We start from the raw sequence: 24,339 nt of genomic DNA, 5'->3' as shown, positions 1-24,339 counted from the left end.
ACCAGTTTGGCCAACATGGTGAAACCCCATCTCTACCAAAAAATTAAAAAATTAGCTGGGCATGGTGGCACATGCCTGTAGTCCCAGCTATTTGGGAGGCTGAGGCATGAGAATCACTTGAACCCAGGGGTGGAGGTTGCAGTGAGCCAAGATCACACCACTGTACTCCAGCCTAGGCAACAGGGACCCTATCTAAATAAATAAATAAACACAAACTCAGCAGGGTGTGGTGGCACATGCCTGTAGTCCCAACTACTCAGGAGACTGAGGTGAGAGGGTTGCTTAAGCCTAGGAGGTCAAAGCTGCAATGAGCTATGATTGTGCCACTGCACTCCAGGCTGAGACACACAGAGATCCTGTCTCAAAAAAAAAAAAAAAAAAAAAAAAAAGATGGAGACTCATTTGCTGTTATTTATCATCTTTTCATACTGCTGGAATTTTAAAAAACCATGCACTGTGTTATTTTCACAATAAAACTATCTTTGCTAGTTTGCTGGATAAAAAGTATCTTGTGGTCACCTTGTCTTTCAGTTTATGAACTGCTCATGAGGGTGGCCATCTTTCCAAAACTTGTTTCTGCTTTTGTGAGTTGTCTCTTTGTACTCACTTATCTAGTAGGGTCCTGGGGTTTGCATTTGAATCATTCAACAAAGACTCTGCTGCTTAAAAGGAAAATGAACAAGTCAGCATCAAGGTCAGGCAGAAAAGCCACTCACGTGGATGCGCTGACTTCCATGGGGTCTGGCCAGAGGGACCTGGTGGTTGTTCCAAAGGACAGGACAAACAGCTTCTCCTTGTGGCTCAACTGCTCATCGATGAGGCTCTGTTGGACAAAAGGATGTCACTGGCTCCCAGAGCCAGGGGAATGGGGAGCCTGGCTTTGCCTCTCTTGGCCAGCCCCTCTGGGCGGGGTGTGAGCTGTGCTGAAATAGGGCTGCTTGAGGCTCAGCTTAGCAGCAGCCTCAAGCCAACATTTGCTTCCCACCTGCTGGGCCTCCTGCGGTGAGCATCTGGACTGCCATCTCAGTGTGTGCTGTAGCTAGACCCTTGACACTTACCTGTGGCATCCGGAGAGGAAGGACAGAGGTCAGGGGCCATGGTTTCTCTCTAAGGCATGTGAGCTGGAGATGGAACTGGTGAGTATCCGTAACTCCTCCCTCTTCTTCTTGGCCAGCTGGAAGTTCTACCTGTATGCCACCACCATGAGCCCTGCCCTGGCTAATAGTAGACTACTCCACCTGGGGGATCTTTGGAAACTTTGTCCTGAGGACTTGTCGTAAAGGGGGAAACTGCTTTGACAGCTGTCCCCTGACATCCACTGAGACCAGGAACAGGGGACAAATCTGGAGGATGACCCCACACTGAGCCTCTGTAGGACGTGTACAACATACAATGGCTATTGCTGCCGTGGCACCTGTGAGAAAATAGCCCTTCCACATCACTCCATGCTGCAGAGGCTTTTCTCTAGGCCAGACTTCCCACTGAGCACTTCACTTGCACAAGCTCCTTTTACCCTACTGCAACCCTAGGTAGCCACTGTTATCATCCCTGTTTTACAGAGGAGGTAAGTAAGGCACAGAGAGATTAGGTAACGCAGTTGCATGGCCCGGAGGTGGTGGAGGTGGCTGAGATTTGATTCCAGCCATCTGACTCCAGCGTTCTTAGATTCTCTGCTGTGGATGTGAGTTGGGGATGGAGCAGTGGGCAACACCAGCCTGTTCACTGCTCTCAAGCTAGAGCTGATGAATGTCCACTAGGAACCATAACTCCAAAGAAAGCAGAATAGCTCTGCCATCCAGAAAAGGCCAGAAGCCCTGCGCTATGCTATGCAGGAGTCTTGACGTCCTCTTTCCAGGAAAACATGGGAGCTCTTGAGTCAAAGTGTAGCTGGCAGGTACTGCCGTGGTAAGATTACTAGAAGTTCACACTGCAACCGAACATGACTCTTTGGTTGGGTTTTGCAGAATTCCACATAGTTCTCTAACCACAGGTGCCAATTCGGTGTGAACTGTTCTTTATAAGACACTATCTTGCATTTGCTATAAACAAGCTAGTCAGCAAGCTCAGGAAGGAAAGGCTGGGGGTGGGGGCTGTTCCAGATGTTCCTCTGTGCCAGACAGATTACCATGAGGTCCTTTTGGAACTCCTCTTTCTGAGGGCCACTGCCGACGGATGACACATCTATGAGGACGCTGACTCTGGCCCCTTTGATGAGGCCAAATGCCTAAAACCAAAAAGGGAATTTGGAAACAGCCAGTGCAAATCTGCACGTCTCCTAAGGCCTGCACTGAGGGGCTCGGTGTGATGCAGTGATGGGAACACTTCCCTCACTCCTGACAAGCGGCAGCAGATGGAAACCCCATTTTACTAGGGAAAAAGAAAACCCAGTGGCAGGACTTCGGCTCTGGGCATGATCTGCTCTTATTTTGCGGCAGCCTATTCTTTTTAAGTCCCCTTGTGTTTATTTATTTTTAATAATTTATTTTTATTTTTTATATTATTTTTATATTTTATTTTATTTTATTTTGAGATGGAGTCTAGTTCTGTCACCTAGCTTGGAATGCAGTGGCAATGATCTCAGCTCACTGCAACCTCTGCCTCCCGGGTTCAAGTGATTCTCCTGCATCAGCCTCCCAAGTAGCTGGGATTACAGGTGCCCACTGCCTACCACCACACCCAGCTAATCTTTGTATTTTTTTTTTTTTTGAGACGGAGTTTCACTCTTGTTACTCCAGGCTGGAGTGCAATGGCGTGATCCCGGCTCACGGCAACCTCTGCCTCCTGGGTTCAGGCAATTCTCCTGCCTCAGCCTCCTGAGTAGCTGGGATTACAGGCACGCGCCACCATGCCCAGCTAATTTTTTGTATTTTTAGTAGAGACAGGGTTTCACCATGTTGACCAGGATGGTCTCGATCTGTTGACTTTGTGATCCACCCGCCTCGGCCTCCCAAAGTGCTGGGATTACAGGCTTGAGCCACCGCACCCGGCCTAATCTTTGTATTTTTAGTAACAACGGGGTTTCACTGTGTTGGCCAGGTTGGTCTCTAACTCCTGATGTCCTGATCTGCCCGCCTCGGCCTCCCAAAGTGCTGGGATTACAGGCATAAGCCAATGTTCCCAGCTTCTCTTATATCTGTTGTCCAATCTTATGAAGTCATGCATGCTCACTGGAGAAAATCTGGAGACTACAGGAAAACACCCTTTGTTGGAAGATACAAAGTTTGATAGCTATTTATATTAGCTTATCTGATTTAATTTCTCTATATCCTTATTTATTTTTTGCCTGCTCTACCAATGAAAGGCAGATGTGTTAAGCCCGCCAGCTGCAATGATATCTCTGTGCATTTCTAATTATGTTCCTTCTTTCTTCTTTTTGAGATGAGGGTCTTGCTATATTGCCCAGGCTGGTCTCAAACTCCTGGGCTCAAGCAACCATGTGCCACCACACCCAAGTTTCTAATTATGTTTCTAAATGCTATTACTCTACAGTTATTATTCCTTGACTTATGATGGGGCCACCTCCTGATAAACCCATCATAAGTGGAAAAATCCTAAGTCGACCAGCAAGTACTGTTTGTATTACTTGCCGATGCTGTTTGACTCTGCACATAAATGTTCATCTTGTTATAGCTGCACTGTGGATTGGAGCTTTCATTCATATGAAATTTATAGTTCTCTAGGGGTGGTAGGTTCCATTCGGTGCTTTTTGCCTTAAATCCTACTTTATTGGATATCTAATTTTCCTGTTCAATTCACTCTTCTGCTCTCAGAGAGTGTTTTACATCTTCTCTCACACCTTCAGCGCTCCCTTTCTGCACTCACCCAGCAAGTGATTTTGCCTCCAATTTTGCTGAGAAAACAGAAACAAATTGAAGAGAATCTTAAAAAATCTTTCCATGCAGAGTCTACCGACCTACCTGCCCATAGGCCCACACACTCCTTTCCGGTTACAACGCAGCTAAGGCCAACCAGCAACAGTTTCTAGGCCAAGCCTTTGACTTGCATTAATGGATCTTCTCTTGCTAAATAGGAACTCTGCTTCTGTGATCATCCCTTCTCCTGGATCCCCCATTCCTACTGACTGTACAATTTCCACCACCATACAAACAGCTTATAGTATCGCCCACCTTAAAAAAAAAATAGACCTCTCAGGATGCCACCTCTCCCTCCTGCTGTGGCTTCATTTCTCTGCTCTCCATCTTAGCCACATGTCCTTACCTCCCGGGGACCCATTCAAGTTAGCTTCTTGCCTTCCTATTCCTCTGAAACCACATGTGTCAAGGTGATCGATGAGCTTTCTCTTGCCAAGCCCAAGGGCTAAATCCAAATTCTCGACTTTCTCAAAGTCTGAGTAGCATATGGCACAGTTTGACTGCGTCAAGAATTTAATAAATTAAAACACTTAGTACACGTGTCTTCCAGGACATCACATTCTCCCACTTTCCCCTCTACTCACTGGCCAGACTTTCTTAATCTCCTCTCCTAGCGACCTCCTCCACCTAGTTCCAAAGTCGAAATACTGGCATGCCCTAGGAACTTGCTTCTGAAGGTGTGGGTCTTAGGCCAACAGCATCACCATCCTCCAGCTTGTTAGAAATGCAGAGTCTCCAGTCCCACTCCAGGCTTACCTAATCAGAGTCTTTCTTTTAACAGGAGCCTCCTGGTGTGCAGTGGCATGATCATAGCTCACTGAAGCCTGGAACTCCTGGGCTCAAGTGATCCTCCTGCCTCAGTCTTCTAAGTAGCTGGGACAATAGATGTGTGCCACCACACCTGGCTGTTTTTTATTTTTTGTGGAGATAGGGTCTTACTGCATTGCCCAGGCTGGTCTCAAACTCCTGGCCTCAAGAGATCATTCAGCCTCGGCCTTCCAAAGGCCTGAGATTGCAGCCACGAGCCATCACACCCAGCCACTCTCTTCTTTATCTACCCCAGGGTTTGCCAACCTTGGCTCTATTGACATTTGGGCTGGATAATTATCTGTTGTAGGGAGCTGTCTTGTGCTTTACAGGATGGTGAGCAGCATTCCTGGCTGCTGCAAATCTAGATGTCGGTGACAACCCCTCTCCTCCAGCCATGACAATCAAAAATGTCTCCAGACATTGCCAACTGTCCCCTTGGGGCAAAATCACCCCCAGTGGAAAACCACTGTTCTGTGATCACTCCCTAAGTGATCTGAGTGTTGCCTTTGAATATCATCTGAATGCGAATGATTATCTGAGGTCCATCTTCAAGCAGATTTCTCTTGGAACTTCAGAGCTGTGCCCCCAACATACTGCTCCACTTGTCTGTCTGGATGTCTACTAAGTCCCTGAGGCTTCACACATCCAAAACAAAACCTCTTGGTTTTCCTCTTCAAATCTGTTCTCTCTCAGTCTTCCCCATCTCAGTAAATGCCATTCATCACCAGCCCAGGCGCTCTGGCCCCAAACCTATCCAATCCATTGGCAAGTTCTGCTGGTCCTGCCTTCCAGCCATGCGCTGAATCTATCATATCTCATTCCATCGACACTAATGCTTGAGTCTAAGCCTCTGTTGTTCTCGCCCAGTGCAGTCTTCCTGTTTCTACTTCTACCCTCTGTGCAGTCAAATCATGCAGCAGCCAGCGTGATTCTTTTGAAACTTGTCAGATCAGGTCACTCTCCTGCTGTATTAGAGCTGTCACCTTTGGAATCAGGCCTTCCCTGACTTCAACCTGCTCATCTAACCTCGTCTCCTTTCTCCACGGAGCTCACTCTGTGCTTGCTACACTGGCCCATGTGCTGCTTCTGGAACATACCAAGCTTGTTCCTGACCCAGGACTTTTGGACTTGCTGTCTCCTCTGCCTGGAACATTCTCCCCAAGATCTTGGCAGGGCTCACCCCTACACTTTCTTTTCTTTCTTTCTTTGCGGTGGAGTTTCACTCTTGTAGCCCAGGCTGAAGTGCAGTGGCACAATTTCGGCTCGCTGCAACCTCTGCCTTCAGGTTTCAAGCTATTCTCCTGCCTCAGCCTCCTGAGTAGCTAGGATTATAGGCGCCCACCACCATGCCCAGCTAATTTTTGTATTTTTAGTAAAGACAGGGTTTCACCATGTTAGTCAGGCCTGTCTTGAACTCCTGACCTCCTGATCCACCCGCCTCAGCCTTCCAAAATGCTGGGATTATAGGCGTGAGCCACTGCGCCTGACCTGCACTTTCTTTAGGTGCCTGTACAAATGCCTCCTCTTTAGAGTGGGTTTCCTCAACAACTCCATTTATTTGTTTGTTTATTTATTTATTTTATTTTTGAGACAGAGTCTTGCTCTGTCTCCCAGGCTGGAGTGCAGTGGCACGATCTTGGCTCACTGCAACCTCTGCCTCCTGGGTTCAAGTGATGCTCCCGCCTTAGCCTCCTGAGTAGCTGGGATTACAGGCATGCACCACCATGACTGGCTAATTTTTGTGTTTTTAGTAGAGACAGGGTTTCTCCATGTTGGTCTGGAACTCCTGACCTCAAGTGATCCACCTGCCTCGGCATCCCAATGTGCTGGGATTACAGGTGTGAGCCACCGTGCTCAGCCTCAATCATTCCATTTAAATAGTCCTTCTGTTCCACTCTCTGTTCCCTTACTCAGCTTTGTTTCTTTTTCTAGCACATAAGCTCCATGAAGGGAGGACCTTAGTATTGGTCATGTTCCTCCCCTCCCCACCCCTTCCGGCAGCGAACCATTCCTTCAGCAAGTTCTGGTCATGTTAGTAGTCTCAATCCTAGAACAGTGCCTGATACACAACAATCACTCAATACATGTTCATTGAATTCATGACCCAAATATAGCACAAGGCTTTCTAGGGTATCGCCAGTCTGGAGGCAAGAAGAAGTTGAAATCTAGAGCCAGTTCTATTTCATTTACATTAAAAACAAGCTGCCATGAGGGCTTTACAGCTTTTGGAATTGAAAACATTCATTCCCTAAACCTAGCCATTGAAGTTCTAGACATTTATCCCATAGAAATAACTGGACAAGTACATAAGAGGGAACTGGAGCCCAGAAATACCAGATATTCTAATTTTTCAAGAGAAGTCTGATAGCAGACATAAAAGTGAAATATCAGGATTTAAAAATCTTGGCAACTAATTTGAAAAATATTTACAACTAGGGAGCCCAGAATAGCACGGCTGTGCGCCAGATTTGGCCTGTGTACCACTAATTTATAACTTCTCCTTTTATCCTCTGCAGACACAGACCCAGAGAAGTGAGGCCACTTGCTAGGGCCTTAGTGAGAGGGCAGGGTAGGAACGGGGACCTGGTCTGGTCATCATCCCAGGCTGCCCGCCTCAATACCCAGGGACCCAGTGAGCTGACTGACAGGTGATCGCTTCTCTGGGATCCAATCTGGGCTGTAGGCTACAGAGAAACTCTGAAGCTCCATCAGAAAGAGGTGGCAGGAAGAAGGGGCTATCATTCCCTACCTACTTTGATAAAGGTACCAGGATGGGGTGAGGGGGGGTGGGTCAGTGAAAGCAGCATTCCCTAGGCAGATGCCCATGGAGTATGGGTGGATTTCATCTCTCTGGGGTCTCTCTGCCTGTTACCATGGCCAACCAGAGGGGTCCAACCATAGCTGCAGAAGATGAGCATCTGCTGACCTGACTCGTCCATGCGAGTGAAGGAGGTTCTGGATCGGAGGTGTGGACCAGACCCTGGAATTGGCGGGACAGGCAGGTTCAGCACTATGTTGTTACTCGCCCCACTGGTAACAAACAGTGGTAGGGTAGAGGTGGGGATTGGGAGTAGGGAGCATTACTTTCAGCATCTGCCTCTCTCAGGGTTTAAAACAAGAGTTGAAGATTGTGCTTAAGGGTGGAAGCAAACAGGAAGCCAGAAAAGTGCCAGTTGGTGTTAATTAAGCTAAAACAAATAAGAAAGCAAATCAAAGGTTCATTTGCCCATGGGTTCTGAGAAAAACATTTAATTAAAAAAAAATTTTTTAAGAGACAGGTCTTGCTCTGTTGCCCAGGCTGGAGGGCAGTGGTGCAATCATGGCTCACTGCAGCCTTGAGCTTCCGGGATCAAGAGATCCTCCTGTATCAGTCTCTCAGGTAGCTGAGACTACAGGCATGCACCACTATGCCTGGTCCTCAATCAAACTTTTTTTTTTTTTTGAGACAGTGTCTCACTCTGTCACCCAGGCTGGAGGGCAGTGGCATGATCACGGCTCACTGCAACCTCCACCTCCTGAGTTCAAGCGATTTTCCTGCCTCATTCTCCTGTGTAGCTGGAATTTACAGGCATGCACCACCACACCTGGCTAATTTTTTGTAATTTTAGTAGGGATGAGGTTTCACCATGTTGGCCAGGCTGGTCTCAAACTCCCAACCTTAGGTGATCTGCCTACCTAGGCCCTCCAATGTGCTGGGATTACAGGCGTGAGCACCACGCCTGGCCCTTAATCAAACTTTTTTTTTTCTTTTTTTGAGACGGATTTTCGCTCTTGTTACCCAGGCTGGAGTGCAATGGCGCGACCTCGGCTCACTGCAACCTCCATCTCCTGGGTTCAGGCAATTCTCCTGCCTCAGCCTCCTGAGTAGCTAGGATTACAGGCACGCGCCACCATGCCCAGCTAATTTTTTGTATTTTTAGTAGAGATGGTGTTTCACCATGTTGACCAGGATGGTCTCGATCTCTCGACCTCGTGATCCACCAGCCTCGGCCTCCCAAAGTGCTGGGATTACAGGTTTGAGCCACCGTGCCTGGCCTAATCAAACTTTTAAGAAAAGTAATATCCAGATGATCAGCCTTAGTCTTCTAAATCTTACTGTGGGTCTGAAGTTAAATGCCTAGTGTACATCTTCATTCTCACCTGCCCAGCACCCGTTCCCCCTTCTGGTAACAGTGCTCTGGCCTTCCACATGCAACAATCTGTCTCCCTTTCTCAGTCCATGAGGGCTGGGGGGTTAACCCAGTCTCTTTCCGCTTACCGCTGGGTTTTTTTTCACCCCAGAAGTGAGTACCAGTTCCAGGCCTAGCCAGATAGTATATTTCATCTCCTTAGCTATGATGATTGGTGTAAATTGGTCAATGAGGGTCAATCCCAGGATTTGGAAGGTGTACAGGGAACAGGAAGTGAGGTCCCCTTCCACTGGAGCTGCTGATCACCACCTCCCTAGGCCTGAAGAGAGACGTCCGGACAATAAAACCAACTCAGAGGAAAGCAGAGCCCACAGGCAAAGAAGTGACATCATCTGAGCACCTGGATCCAGCTGCGGCTGGGCTTTTCACTCACATAGGTTAATGCCTTTTTTAGCATAAGCCAATTTATACTGGAGGTCTACCATTTGCAACTGAAAGGGTTCTAAGAAGTACAGATGGGATGAGTAAAACGGGGCAAAGAATGAAATCTGTGTCTGTTACCTTCTTGCTGTTTTCTGTGAGCCACTGAATTCTTTGTTGATAGAGTTCAATAGTGCTGTGAAGACATCAGAAAGACTCATCACCCAAGGCCAGCGTCATCACTGAGTAACAGCCACTTACTTACACAGAAGGTAGCTATGGATTTTTTTTTTTAATGTGCGCAGGGTCTTGGAAGGAGATGGTGCACCTTTTAAGAGCGCTGTAGTGCACACCTGTATTCCTGGCTATTCGGGAGGACGATGTGGGAAGATCACTTGAGGCCAGGAGTTCAAGGCTGCATGGAGTTATGATTGTTCCACTGCACTCAAGCCTGGGCAAAATCGAGCAAAGGCAAAACTGAAGATATTTGTTTGCCAGGGCACTCGGTATAAGGGGATTGTGAAAGGGATGGAGTGTATAGGTGCTTCCCTATTGGTGACACAGGGCACATGATAAATGACAATGGTTTGGTGGATCAAGGGGTGAGCTGCCCTATGACGGCAGGTCTGTGGAGGATAGGGGAGGGTGTTCTTATGGGGAAGGTGGAAAAGCACCCTTGCACTTGCTCAAATCTGTGTCTTCTCGGAGGAAGCTGTTCCTAGTCTCCTGGAAACTGACCGTAAAGGCACAATAGAGGCAGTCTGGCAATCAATCGTTTCTACTGGACTGATTAACAAATAATTTAGTATCTGAAGAGTAGCCTGGGGAACTTCTTGAACTTGCCTATTGCAAGCCATTCCAATGACCGCTGGAGACTAGCATATAACAGTGCACAAAATAAGGACTCGATCACTTGAATTTGATTGACTTGTCCTCACTGGGGGCAGCTGAGATTTGGGGGCCTAGAGAGGGACAAAAAGGGTCTTTGGATATGAGATCATGGGGCAGCAGGTGGGTAGTAGAGTCATAAGGAATACATGAGTTATGGATAGAGCTAAGAGGATGAGCTTTATTTTTATTTCTTCTTCTTATTTGAGACAGGGTCTCACTCTGTTGCCCAGGCTGGAGGGCAGTGGTGCAATCATGGCTCACTGCAGTCTCAACCTCCATAGGCTTAGTGACCCTTTCACTTCAGCCTTTAAGTAGCTGGAACTATAGGTGCATACTACCACACCTGGCTAACTTTTGTATTTTTTGTAGAGTTGGGATTTCATCATTTTTCCTAGGCTGGTCTCGAACTCCTGGATGGAAGTGATCCCCTCGCCTTGACCTCCCAAAGTGTTGCAATTACAGGCATGAGCCACTGCGACCAGCTGAGGATGAGCTTTAAAATAAAACATGTTTGCGTTCGAGATTCAGCTCTGCCACCTACTAGCTGTGTGGCCTCGGACAGGTGAGGTAACTTTTCTGAGCCCCAGTTTCACCATCTTCAACATGAAGGTAACAACAGATTCTATCCAAGTCAATTTGATAAAAGTCAATTTACTGAAAGCCAATCCTCTGAAAATCAGAACATTCTTTAAAATGCTGGATTCACAGTTAAAACTAATAAACCAAAATACTGCAGAATTCTTTAAAACCTGTTTAAGCTTCCACCTAATAAAGGTTACTATAAATTCTGCAGTTAAATGATTTTGAGAAATTTGACCAATTGGTCATTCCATAAATGGCCACTTAGCAATTGACTTTTGGTTAGCTGGCTTGAGAGTGACACAGTGTTTTGGGCTGTTATAAGCATTAAATAAAATAATGCATGCAGCACTTAGCAGAACTTCTGACATGTTAATAAATATTCATCATTATTATTATAAACTTTCAAGAAACCTTAGGCAAACAGTAATCACAGATCCCAGATTGCTACAGCTGGAATGGAATCTGAAGTATTATTCTGTCTACTGATCAAGTAGTCTACTTATGAAGAGATGTTTGTGTGTATATTTATTTATGTGCATGTATGTTGATGTGGTTGGCTGTGTCCCAATGCAAATCTCATCTTGAATTGTAGCTCCCATGATTCCCACGTGTTGTGAGAACTCAGTGGGAGATAATTGAATCATGGGGGCAGATTCCCCCCCATACTGTTCTCATGGTAGTGACTGAGTCCCACCAGAGCTGATGGTTTTATAAGGGGAAACCCCTTTCTCTTGATTCTCATTTTCTCTTTGCTGGCTGCAAAGAGAGATTAGGGTGTCCCTTTCTCTTCCTTCATCTTCCACCATGATTGTGAGGCCTCCCCAGTCATGTGGAACTGTGAGTCCATTAAACCTCTTTCTTCTATAAATTGCCCAGTCTTGGGTATGTCTCTCTCAGCAGCATGAACATGGACTAATATACATATGCTATCAAAATCTGGTTTAGGAGTGGGGATGCATGTTTGGGCATATATTTGCAAAGGTATAAATGCAATCAATTTGACATTGAAAATCACTGAGACAGGGTCCCACTCTATTGCCCAAGGTCCCACAGAGACTGCTGTTTGAACAAAGTTACTTCCAGGCTACTGAGATGACATAATCCTTTTTTTCTGTTTTGAGACAGACTTTCACTCTTACTGCCCACGCTGGAGTGCAATGGCATGATCTCGGCTCACTGCAACCTCTGCCTCCCAAGTTCAATCAATTCTCCTACTTCAGCCTCCCGAGTAGGTGGGATTACAGGTGCCTGCCACTACGCCTGGTTGATTTTTTAAAAAGATATTTTTAGTAGAGACAGGATTTCACCATGTTGGCCAGGCTGGTTTTGAACTCCTGACCTCAAGTGATCCACCTGCCTCCACCTCCCAAAGTGCTGGGATTACAGGCGGGAGCCACCATGCCTGAACTGAAATGACATAATTCTTGAGCTCTGGGGTGTTGGGAGGGCACTGAGAAACGTACTTACTCAGAAAGCTTTGACTCAAAGTAGTGGATGATCTGGGTGGAGAAACGTATTTTCTGCACGACATTGGTGCCCTCCTCCCTGAAGAAGCAAAGCCTTATGAGGGGGTCTCATAAGGGCCCAGGGAGCTGCATGTGTCACTGCAGCTGTAGGGGTATGGGGAACAGCTTCAAACTTACAGCACTGCTGTGCCCTGGCTTATCAGGTCAGCCAAGGTGAGTTTCTGACACTTTAAACTGTGAGCTGAAAGCCAGTCTTCAGAGTCCTCCCAATCTGAAGACTGGGTCTCGCTCCCCTGCAGCCTCTGCAAGATAAAAACCAGAGTCAGAGAAGTGGAAAGACAGGGAAGGAAGAGGACACCCTAGGTTCCCTTCACATAGATACCCAATGGGTGCCAACTTGGACTCAGCCTATCTTTTTTAGTTTGTTTTTTCTTTTGACATGGAGTTGCTCTTCTTACCCAGGCTGGAGTGCAGTGGCATGGTCTTGGCTCACTGCAACCTCTGCCTTCTGGGTTCAAGCAATTCTCCTGCCTCAGCCTCCCAAGTAGCTGGGATTACAAGTGTGTGCCACCATACTCGGCTAATTTTTGGATTTTTATTAATAGAGATGGGGTTTTGGGATTTTGGCCAGGCTGGTCTCGAACTCCTGACCTCAAGTGATCCACCTGCCTTGACCTTCCAAAGTGCTGGGATTACAGGCATGAGCCACCACACCCGGCCTCCTGGTTTGTTTGTTTTAGAGACAGGGTCTTGCTCTGTCACCCAGGCTGGAGTTCTGTGGTGTAATCATAGCTCACTGCAGCTTCAAAGTTCTGGTCTCAAGTGACCTTGCCTTAAGTTCTATGCCTGAGGCCTGCTCTTCCCTCTGTCTCAAAGGGAAATTAGCAAGCGTTGAAGTGTGAAAAACACTCTCATAATTACTGCAAACACTTAGATAGCACTTATTACATGTTAAGCATTTTCCGTATATTAACTCATTTAATTTTACAAAGTAGGTTCCGTTATGATCACTCTATCTAGCTGACCAGGGAACTGAGGTACAGATAATTGAGGCAATCAGTCCAAGGTCATCAGGCTAAAAAGTGGCAGATGTGGAATTCAAACCCAGGCTATAAAGCTCAAGTCACACTTCTAACTGTGGCACTATGTTGTCCCTCTAAGCTAGAACCAAACTGTGACCATCCCCATGAAGGAGTGAGAGGATTGACGGGCAAGATTACTTTCTCATTATGTGATTCTGTGCTAACAGATGTCCTGCCCTTGAAAGGCACCACCTAACATCATAGGTTGGTATCGCATAGCTAGGGAAACACTGCTCTCTGTCTCATGAACACTAGATGTCACTCTTCTCGCCTGTCAGACTCAACCATCTTCCTGGTTGGAAACACTGAGCATGTTAGATCTTTTTTTTCTTTTGAGACAGGGTCTCACTTTATTGCCCAGGTTGGAGTGCAGTGCCACAATCTCAGCTCACTGCAGCCTCGCCCTCCCAGGCTCAAGTGATCCTCCTTCCTCGGCTTCCCGAGTAACTGGGACTATAGGCACATGATGCCACATCTCGCTAATTTGTGTATTTTTTTGTGGAAACAGATTTTCACCAGATTGCCCGGACTGGCCTCAAACTCCTGGACTCAAGCCATCCTCCCATCTAGGCCTCCCAAAGTGCTGAGATTATAGTTGTGAGCCACTGTGCTTGGTGAGCACGGTAGACTTAATAATTCACCTTTCTTCCAGCTTTGTTGCCTTTGAAATGATGTTTTAGGACACAGATTTTGTATTATTCATACTTGAAGATACACTATTAAACACATTATAGATTTTGACTTTAGGCCATGCTGATTCTGTAACTCAACTAGTCCCTTTGCATAGAGAACGGTAAGATTTTCGTGTTGGAGCAATCCTTTCCCTTTCCTTCAGGTTCATCTGCAAGGCAAAGGAGGCTCCAGCTGTGGCTGATAAATACAAGAATGATCCTGCACACACCTGGAAAGTCATGCATTTTGATATAAAATTAGAGGAAAGTTCATCAACATCTGAACTCATTACAGAACCTCTTCAGAATCTCAAAACTCTGTCGCCCTTTCCTCATCTCCTTTAATTAAACTTGCTTTCCTGTAAATGCCAGAACTTAAGGAAATCATGAGCATTTTTCTGATCATTTAGTCGCCAGTATTATGACTGTCTTGTTTTTTACTGTCATTTCAAAGTCATCATATTTAAACTCTAGGGTGGATGAGGCACATGGTTGTGCACTAGCCTTGCTTGAACGTGGCAACCAGGGATTGCCACTGTTTCCATGGTAGAATGAGTTCTGGGTTCTAGACAATCCACTCGCCCTCTTGGGAAGGCGCATTGAAGGTCAGTCTAAAATCTTAGTTTGGTTAGAGGTTCATTCTCCTACCACACCCCTTTTGCTCCAATAGCACTTCCTGAAACGGATTCCTGAATCTAGAGTTCAGGGAACCTCAAAGGCAAAGCAAATCTCAGGAAGGGCACTTTCAGAATCAAATGCCTTAGACTTCAGGCCTCGATAACATGATCAGAGTCTTCACATACTCCTGAATATTTAGTGACATGGCAAATAGGCTATAAAATTTCTATAAACACTATAGAGATTCTTCAGTCATTTCTAAAGGCAGAGGATTAGAGATCAATGCTTAATTAATCCTTTTTCAGTCCTAGGATCCTATGAGAAGAAGGAAATCCCCAGAATTTGACACATTCTGCGTTCCCTGAATGACTTGTAGTATCACGACCCAGTTAAAGTGCCTTACACGGTCTTTACCAGTAAGTCCTGTGTCTGGTTAACATGTGTAACCAGTAATCCATTGTCCGAATTTTGACCAAGTCCATCCATGTTCTTCTGGTTTAGTGGCTTCTTTGAATCTCTGCCAGTGTTTCTCCAATGCTACAAAACATAAAGTGATCTAATTAATGCCTCAGCACTGGGCATCGGTTTGACACCCCCCAGTGCCTCCTCTCTTTACCCTAGTTCCTACGAGGATTCTAGAAACATTTTTTTTTCTGTGCAGTAACTGAGAAAGGTTCCTGCAGAGTCCTGATAAAATGTGGACTCCAGTTTTATGAGATATTTTATTATTTAGATAACTAAAGCCCTCAGGTAGCTATAAGAAGAGTCAATGACCATTTAGCCAGTCTCGCCCTCAGCTCCCATGAGCAAAATGCTGTTGCTGTTTTCATTAGCAAAATCAGAGAACTATGCTTACCAGTGGTTTTCCAGAAACATATTTTCTTGACCATGGAAGACAGGACTAGTTTGTATAGCCATTACAAAAGCACCCAATGCTTATTTTCCTAAAGAAGAAAAGAACACTGCCAGGCATGGTGGCTCACACCTGTAATCCTAGAACTTTGGGAGGCAGAGGCGGGCGGATCACTTGAGGTCAGGAGTTAGAGACCAGCCCGGCCAACATGGTGAAACCTCGTCTCTACTAAAAATACAAAACTTAGGCAGGTGTGTCGGCACATGCCTGTAATCCCAACTACTCGGGAGGCTGAGGCAGGAGAATTGCTTGAACCTAGGAGGCAGAGGTTGCAGTGGGCCTCAAGATAGCACTGTTGCACTCCAGCCTGGGCGAAAAAGCGAGACTCCATCATAGAGACGGGGTCTCACTATGTTGCTTTGAATGGTCTTGAACTCTTGGGCTCAAGTGATCCTCCCATCTAGACTGGGATTAGAGGTGTGAGTCACCATGCCCAGCCATTTTTAAAATCTTACAGACAAGGTCTTCCTCTGTGACCTAGGCTGGCGTAAAGTGCTGCAAATGTAACTCCTTAGCCTCCCTAAATCATGGGATTATAGGAGTGACCCACTCTGCCCAGCCAACCCTTCTTTAATTCATTCAACAAATACTTATTGAATACCTGCCAGGTATCAGGCACTGTGTTTGGTGCTTAGGATACAATGGTGAATGAGATAAAGCCTTCTCAATGTCAACATTTTGACTCTTGGAGGGGATCGTTCTTTGCTGTGGAGGTCGTCCTATGCGTTGGAGTTTGTTTAGCAGCATCCTGGCCTCTACCTATGAGCTCTCGGTAGCATCCCTCCTCACTTTTTCCCAATGTGACAACCGGAAATGTCTCCAGACCATTGCTCAATGTCTCATGGACAGCAAAACTGTCCCTAGTTGTGAACCGCTAAGATAGACATTATCCTTGTCCTCCAGTGCTTGTGTTCTAGAGGGGAAGACTGATATTAAAACATTAAATAAGATAATTACAAATTGTGGAAAGTGCTGAAGGAAGTAAAAGGATGATAGAATGCAAACACGGGGCCAGGCACGGTAGCTCACACCTGTAATCCCAGCACTTCAGGAGGCTGAGGCAGGAGGTTCACTTGAGGCCAGGAGTTCGAGACCAGCCTGGGAAACTCAGCGAGACTCCATCTCAAAAAACAAAATAAAGATATATTAGCCAGATGTGGTAGTATGTGCCTGAAGTCCCAGCTATTTGGAAGGCTGAGGCAGGAGGATCTCTTGAGATCAGGAGTTCAAGGCTGCAGCGAACTACGATCATGCCACTGCACCCAATCCTGGGTGACAGAGGGAGATCCTGTCTCTAAAAACTAAACAAAAATCCACATCAAAATCTAATGCGACACCTGCTTTTCTCTCTCCTGCTTAAAACTGATCAAAGCCTTCTCTTGATTTCTAGGGTGGAGACTGAGATCCCTCAGATTGCACCTGAGGACCCCAGGGTCGGGCTGCTCTCACCTACCCCTGTAGATTTCCCTCTTCACCACTGCCCGCGTCTGTGTTCCACAAGGGCCTCCCTTTCCAGTTCCTGGAATTATCTATAGTTCCTGTAACCACAGGGCCTTTTCATGTGCTGCTGTCTTTGCTCTGGAGCATTCTTCTCCTTCTCCCCTACCCTTGACATTTCAGCTCAAATATCACTTCCTCCGGGAAATCTCCAGCATCCCATTCTATATCAGGTTCCTTTGTTTTATACAGACTTTCATAGAACTGTGCTTTTTTAGGGCACATATCTTAATTTGGAATCATACATTCACTAGCGGGATTTTAAAAAACTTGTGTGTCTCCCGCTTACATGATAATTTACATGAGAGCAGGGACTGGCAAATACTCAATAAATATTTTGAAGGGAATGTGAAGGGCCAGAAGAAGGGGAGAGACTGCATTGTTGTTGTTGTTTTTTTTTTTGAGATGGAGTCTCGCTTTTGTCACCCAGGCTGGAGTGCAGTGGTGTGATCTCGGCTCACTGCAACCTCCACCTCCTGGGTTCAAGTGATTCTCTTGCCTCAGCCTCCCACATAGCTGGGATTACAGGCACCTGCCACCATGCCTCGCTGATTTTTGTATTTTTAGTAGAGATGGGGTTTTACCATGTTGGCCATGCTGGTCTCAAACTCTTGACCTCGGGTGATCCGCCCACCTTGGCGTCCCAAAGTGCTGTGATTATAGGTGTGAGCCACCACACTCAGCCTGCCTTGTTTCTTGAATTTCTAATTATATATCTTAGGGATGTGTGGGACCTGACTTTCTGCTCTTGGGTTCCATGAGATATCCGGTTTCTTAGAATTCTCTACCTTTTTTTTGATTTAGCTAGCTCCTTTAGCTTTCTGCTCTTTGCAACCAAAAAAATACCAGCTAAGACACAGCAAGCAAGAGACTCTGAATAAAGTTGCAGCTTCCACATTAGAGTGTGTGTTCTTGTGAAATCATTAAATTAAATTAAATAATGGTTCAGCAACTTGCTTTTCTCTTTCAGGTCTTTAATCTTTTGTTCAGAGGATGCTTTGTTTTCTGGGAAGCACCAGGATAATATGGCAATGCTTAAAAAAAAACCGACTTTACTTCAGCAAGCTTTTCTGAGACTCTAATGGCAGAGACCGTTGAAATACAAATGCCTCATGAACACTGGCTGCCCCGTAGTGTCTCACTTCCCTCTTTCCAGCCAGTGATTAATAGCTTTCCATGAATTCAGAGGACTGTACGACTAGATTTTGGGGTGAGTGGTGCAGGCTGATGGAGAAGGGGTTGAACTGCATAAAAATAACAACAAAATGGTGCACCAGAGAGAGCACAAGGCCGGGTACGGTGGCTCACGCCTGCAATCCCAGCACATTGGGAAACCGAGGCAGGGGAATTGCTTGAGCCCAGGAGTTCGAGATTAGCCTAGCTAATTTAGGGAGATCGCATCTCTAAAAAAAACAAAAGTACTAAAATTAGTTGGGTATGATGGTGTGCACCTGTAGTCCCAGCTACTAGGGAGGATGGCATGGGAGGATCAATTGAGCCCAGGAGGTTGAGGCTGCAGTGAGCTGTGATTGCATTGCTGCACTCCAACCTGGGTAACCAAGTAAGAGTCTGTCTCAAACAAACAAAGAGTACTGAATCTTTGGTTTCTTCATCTTTAGAATGGGATGGGGATAACAGTAACTGACTTGCCTTCTTCAATGCCGTCATCAAGAGGATCAAATGAAATTGAGAAAGTAGAAATGCTTTGTGAAATATGAAGTACTATAAACGTAGAATCCCATAAAACATGGGCTGCATCTTCAGGCACTTCAGCATATGACATGAAAACAACCATGTGTTTCATGAACATGTATAGGGCGTTCACTGTGTGCCAGAGAGAACGGGTGATGGGGAGACAGATATGAACAGGACACAGCCCTTTCCCTCAGGCCTTTGCTCAAATGAAATCTTATTAGAGAGGTGAGTACCTTAACTCAAACAGCACCTCCTCCACCTGGCTTTATCTTTCCCCACAGCGTGTTTCACTACATATATTCTCTTATTTACTTATAAGTAAATAAGTCTCTACTGAAAATGCAAAAAATTAGCCAGGCGTGGTGGCAGGAGCCTGTAATCCCAGCTATGTGGGAGGCTGAGGCAGAAGAATCACTTGAACCTGGGGGATGGAGGTTGCAGTGAGCTGAGATTGCACTACTGTATTCCAGCCTGTGTGACAGAGTGAGACTCTGTCTCAAAAAATAAAATAAACTTCAGGTAACTTTCTGGCTTATTAACAGCTGGATCTAGGATTCTCCTGAATGCATTTTTTTGGGTCTCACAGCGTCTCACTCTGTTGCCCAGGCTGGAGTGCAGTGGCATGAGCATGGCTCCTGGGCTCAAGTGATCCTCATACCTCAGCCTCATGTGTAGCTGGGACCACAGGCTCATGTCACCATGCCCGGCTAATTTTTTGACTTTCTGTAGAGATGGTGAGGGGTGGTGTCTCACTCTGTTGTCCAGGCTGGTCTTCTTGAACTCCTGGTCTCAAGCAATCCTCCTGCCTCAGTGCTAGGATTACAGGGATGAACTCTGTGCACAGCTTTCTTCTAAATATTAATCCAGGATAAAGCTATGCCCAGGGTTTGTATTTTTTACTGCAAATGACCTCTACTCTTGCCTCCACCCAATCTATTCTAGAATGCTGCCAGAATGATTTTCCCAGCATGCAGAACTGTCCATTTCTCTAACCCCACCATGGCTCCTCAGAGCCCTAGGACAATTAAGTTGGACTTTTTTGGCAAGGCAATTATTCCTTCAGGATCCACTCCTCTCTACCTCATCTCTCAGCCTTCCCTGATCCTGGGCAACCCCTACAAACACACCTTACTATTTCATACGCCGCTTTGCTCAAACTTTGCCCCTTTTGTCTGACAAGAAAACTCAAGGAGTCTTTCCTGAACCCCACTCGCTGTCCCCAACCATCAAGGGGGAAACCATCCCTCCTGTGGAAGTCCTCCTGTCTCTGAGCCTTCAGTTTGTCATATGGAGTTGTAATGGCCTATCTCCAAGACTGGCTCTATGACTTCCTTGTCTACTGGCACCGCCAGCACTTAGTCCAATGTAGGCATGTAGGGAGTGGATGCTTCACACCCCAGGCTCCCTCAATCTTCTCACTCAGTCCAGAGCGTAGGATCTGGGCCTCCCTGACCCCTCTGTTACCACCCCTGACCACCCTTGCGATGCTCACCCTCACCTGATTTCTTCATTTATTTCTCCTCCTCTGGGAGAGGGGCCCCTGACATTCCACGGCCTTCCTTGCTTCTTCTGGTTCACACTTCTGGTTTCTCCAAGCTCCTCCAAGCAACTCAGCAGTGAAGCTTGCCCTGCGGGGATGTGTTAGCTGGTCTCCAAGGTAACAGACTGCACCACTGCAGCTTGGGGCAGGGAAAGGGAAAACTTTCCTCACCCCAGGGAAGAAGTCACTGCTGTATTGTTGATAACCACCTCTCCCAGGCCACTCTGCTTTTCTCCACCCTCACAAAAACCTGGAAGCAGGATTTAGGCCTCTTTTCTAATTTCGGAACCTCTCAGGGCAGAACTATGGTTTATGCCAGTAGAGCCCCCGTGACTGTGGCCTTCCTATGGTAGGAACTGAGGAAGGATTCCAGAGAACTCTGCTATGTGTGTGAAATGTGGTGACTCTCTTCCTCCTCAGACACTCAGGGGTCCCCTGAACACATTTCCTGGGAGAGATCAGACAGTCCCCATTCCTACCAGGTCCAGTCCCACCTAAACCTGATAATACAGCCAAGCTCAGTGACCTCTTCGCATCAGAAGAGATCATCTGCCACAGTGGTTCCTAAGCCCTACACCCATGAGAATCACCTGGATTGTTTGCTAAGAAAACATTCTAATTCAGGAGATTGATTCAGAACTGTGAAAAGCTGTGGGAATGTGAATGTTTAACAACGGCCCCAGGTGATTATGATGTACTAGTCCTTGGTCCACAGCTGGAACCTCTCTCACCCCTTCCTTTTATAGTGGTCAAGAGAGACGAAGGGATGTACCCGGTCAACCAACTTGTAAGTCGCTTAAGGATCTGCACTTAGTTTTTCGTATTCAGGTAATTTCTCAAATTAGTTTCACTTTCTGAGAATTTTGTAAGTTTTATAAACTTTTAAGTTTTGTAAGTTAGAACATGAGGTTGGGTGGTGGCTCATGTCTGTAATCCCAGCACTTTGGGAGGCCAAGGTGGGAGGATTGCTTGAAGCCAGAAATTTGAGATCAGCTTGGGCAACACAGTGAAACTCTGTCTCTACAAAAATAAAATAAAAATTAGTGGGGTGCAGTGGCTTGTGCCTATAGTCCCAGCTACTTGGAAGGCTGAGGTGGGAGGATCACTTGAGCCCAAGAATTCAAGGCTACAGTGAGCTATGATCCACCATTGCACTCCAGCCTGGGCTACAGAGCAGGACCCTGTCTCAAAAACAAAATAAAAATAAAAAATATAAATAAAAAAAGAACATATGAAACCTGTGGCAGTAATCATAAGGAAGGGAACTCCTTCAGAAGCTGACCCCAGCAGCTGTGCCTATGGCCAGGTCAGAAACAATCAATGTCCTCAAAATAGAAACTGCTTATCAGCCACTGGTCACTGGGCAGAGTAATCAGGGGTCGAGAGCTCCACGTATAAGTCCACGGCATTTGTTATGTGGCCAGCACCAACAAGGCAGAAAATGAGGAATATCAGAAAGAGGTAAGGAGGTCACAAGGGGCCGTGAGCCACCAATGGCTACTCTGTGAACAAGAGATGAGGGTCCTTGTGCCAACCTTGATGGAAATTTTGGGTGGAAGGGGCTGGCTTGCTTTGACATAGCACTTTTTGTAGACATGGGAGCTCCAGTCTACCTTTCTTTGCTTCCTGGATACATGGGTTTTCAGCACCGAGCATAGCAGTCAAGCCCAACACCAGAACCTCTGTTTCTGCTTTATTCTACTTGAGCCTACGCGACACACACATTCTGGATAGATCTCTGCCAGGTGGATAAAGCAGAGTAAGGCTTTCAGGGTGTATGACCCATCAAGAGGAAATCTGTGTGGGTACCATCTTTCTTGGCTCCCCTCAGGATGCAGATCATGATGGCAGCTACGGAAAGCGTCAGACCACAACAGGCATTTCTCCCACCATCGGCTCTTGAAAATGGTTCAGGGTCAACTCATCTCTGGTCTTTTATTTAGGAGCTCTAGCCTGGTCCCATTCCCCAGGAGTATGGTGGGATATATATTTCAGATATTAATTTGTGTTTTGCTTTCTTTTTTCCTCCATTTCAAACCAGGAGCAGGTGCTTTTGGTTGGGTTGAGAAGCAGTAGCCTGAAGTAACTGTTTTTTCGGTCTTTTGTAAAAGCCCAAGCTAAGGAAAAGATTAAAGTGACATGCCAAAGCAGGGGAGGTGAGGAATGTGTTTAATGCCATGAGGAAAGTGGGAGTGTAAAGATTATTTCAGTTAAAAGAGACAGAAACCCAACTCAAACCGGTTTAAGGAAAAAGGGGAATTGATTTGCTTAAATAACACAAGAATCCAGGGATAGTTGTGGCTTCAGGTATGACTTGATCCAAAAGCTAAAGTGATGTTAGCAGAACTGTCTTCCTTTCTCAGCTTCCTTTCTTCCAGGATGGCTTGGTCAGGAGGCTCCTCAGGTGTGGCTGCCAGCAGTACCAAACGCTTCCCCTACAACTTAGCAACTCAGAGAAGAACACCTCTGTCCAGGAGTTCCAGCAAAGTCCCAGGCTGGTAACATGCCATGCTAATTTCTGAACCTGTCACTATGACTCCAGCCAAGCATGGCTGCTGTGTTGAGCTCTGAGGCCAGAAGGTGAAATTGGCCCCATGAAACCACATGGCCTGAAGGTAGGAAAAAAGCGATTTTCCAATAAGGAGGATGCTTTTTTTGAAACCAAAGGGACTGTGGTACTAGGCAAACATACCTCTCAGGAAAGCCAAAGAGGAGATGGTATTCTCTCAGACAGATTTTTAAAAATCAGAGATCTAAAAATCAGAGGAAGTAGAGACTTGTTCCGTGTTTGGTAGCAATACTTTGGTAAGATGGTAATATCTAAGAGAAAATGGGTCATGGTGCATTCAGGGAAGAGCCCACAGATGCAGGAGTCCCCAGCTCACCAAAGTTTATCATTCCCCAAGTGTGAGATGAGCACAGTAAAACTATTACCTCATTTAGTCTGGGACAATTGATGTCTCAGCAGTAATGTGTAGACAGATGATCAACTAATGGGTGGCTGGGGTGGGGCCTCCAAACGTTTGAACCATGGACTCTCTGCACAACTTGGAGTACCCCAATAACCAATAAATTCCTACCAACCCGATAGAAGGGATCCAGTTGAGTTTTAAGTGCTTTGGTGTAGGGGTGAGGAGCAGCTGGTTTGGGAAAATTTCCCAAGGTGCTGAAATCCTGAAAGGGCTCGAACAAAACCAATGCCCTCATCTAGCTTCATCCATCAAGGGAGTCAGCACTATAAAATACCAGTGGGTTGGGGCATGGTGGCTCATGCCTGTAATCCCAGCACCTTTGGAGGTTGAGGCGGGAGGACTGCTTGAGGCCAGGAGTTCGGGACCAGCCTGGAAAACAAAGTGAGACCCTGTCTCTACAAAAAATTTTAAAATTAGCCAGAAATGGTGGTGCGTGCCTGTGGTCCCAGCTACTCGGGAGACCGAGGTGGGAGGATGGTGGCCCAGGAGGTCCAGGCTGCAGCGAACAGGCAAAAACCCAAACCCAAACCCAAAGCTACTGAACACTGATTACAAAGAGAAAGCTCAACAGTGAGAGGGGAATGATGGAAGATTAGACACAAACAACTTAATAAGTGGGAGGTTTTTCTTACAGTTTTTTTCCTCAACAAAGTGGAAAATGTTTCTAAATAGGGACCACCTTTGATGGTTGTTTGCATTCCACATCCAGAAGCAGCAAACCATAGAATTAGCTGCTCATGTTTGAGCCAAGGAATCATGCAAGCAGGACAAGCTATTTTTATTCCCTTCAGGCCAGCCACACTGGATGCAGGACAGCAGGAGTCCTAGATCTGAAGTCAGGGAGTCTGGGTGTGAAACCCAGATGCACCAGTTGCTAGTTACAAAAGCTTGAGTGAGGTGTTCAGCCTTTTGATCCTTAGTAGTCTATAAAATATCACCCTGTACTTCACAGGTAGAGGATTAAGATGACATACGGGAAAGCACATACATGGATTTACTGTTAGTTTCTTTCTTTAAATGTAGAGAATGCCACTATTATTTAACCACAGTGCTTTTGAAAATAGGAATTCCTTTAATAGTTGATATGCTTCAGTTAGAATGTCAGGTTATTATGACATTTGAGAAGTTTTTGTCATGCAAGGCCTAAGTTCATGGCAGCATAATCCGTAATAACAAAAAT

At 46.1% G+C, this 24,339-nt stretch overlaps 1 protein-coding gene across 15 annotated transcripts in view; it reads right to left on the bottom strand.

Moving 5' to 3' along the window:
- The window catches only part of VWA3A (von Willebrand factor A domain containing 3A), a 71,096-nt gene extending 50,837 nt beyond the window's left edge, over positions 1-20,259 (bottom strand). For 6 of the 15 annotated variants that reach the window (XM_054242667.2, XM_054242666.2, XM_035267160.3 and 3 more), the window contains exons 1-7: positions 20,146-20,259; positions 14,957-15,079; positions 12,349-12,473; positions 12,173-12,250; positions 9,374-9,428; positions 2,126-2,224; positions 717-823 (exon numbers count right to left, since the gene is read on the bottom strand). In XM_054242667.2, coding sequence (XP_054098642.2) covers positions 717-823; positions 2,126-2,224; positions 9,374-9,428; positions 12,173-12,250; positions 12,349-12,473; positions 14,957-15,028 — 536 coding nt within the window. In that variant the 5' untranslated portion in view covers positions 15,029-15,079; positions 20,146-20,259. Of the gene's footprint in view, positions 1-716; positions 824-2,125; positions 2,225-9,373; positions 9,429-12,172; positions 12,251-12,348; positions 12,474-14,945; positions 15,082-15,398; positions 15,489-20,139 lie in introns of those variants that run through there. The other 9 variants (XM_078344864.1, XM_078344865.1, XM_078344853.1 and 6 more) reach the window with 8 other exon arrangements.
- Between the last annotated feature and the right edge of the window lie 4,080 nt (positions 20,260-24,339).

This window comes from Callithrix jacchus, chromosome 12 (genome assembly GCF_049354715.1).
Source record: "Callithrix jacchus isolate 240 chromosome 12, calJac240_pri, whole genome shotgun sequence".
Lineage (NCBI taxonomy): Eukaryota > Metazoa > Chordata > Mammalia > Primates > Cebidae > Callithrix > Callithrix jacchus.
This window is presented reverse-complemented; position numbering and strand designations above follow the sequence as displayed.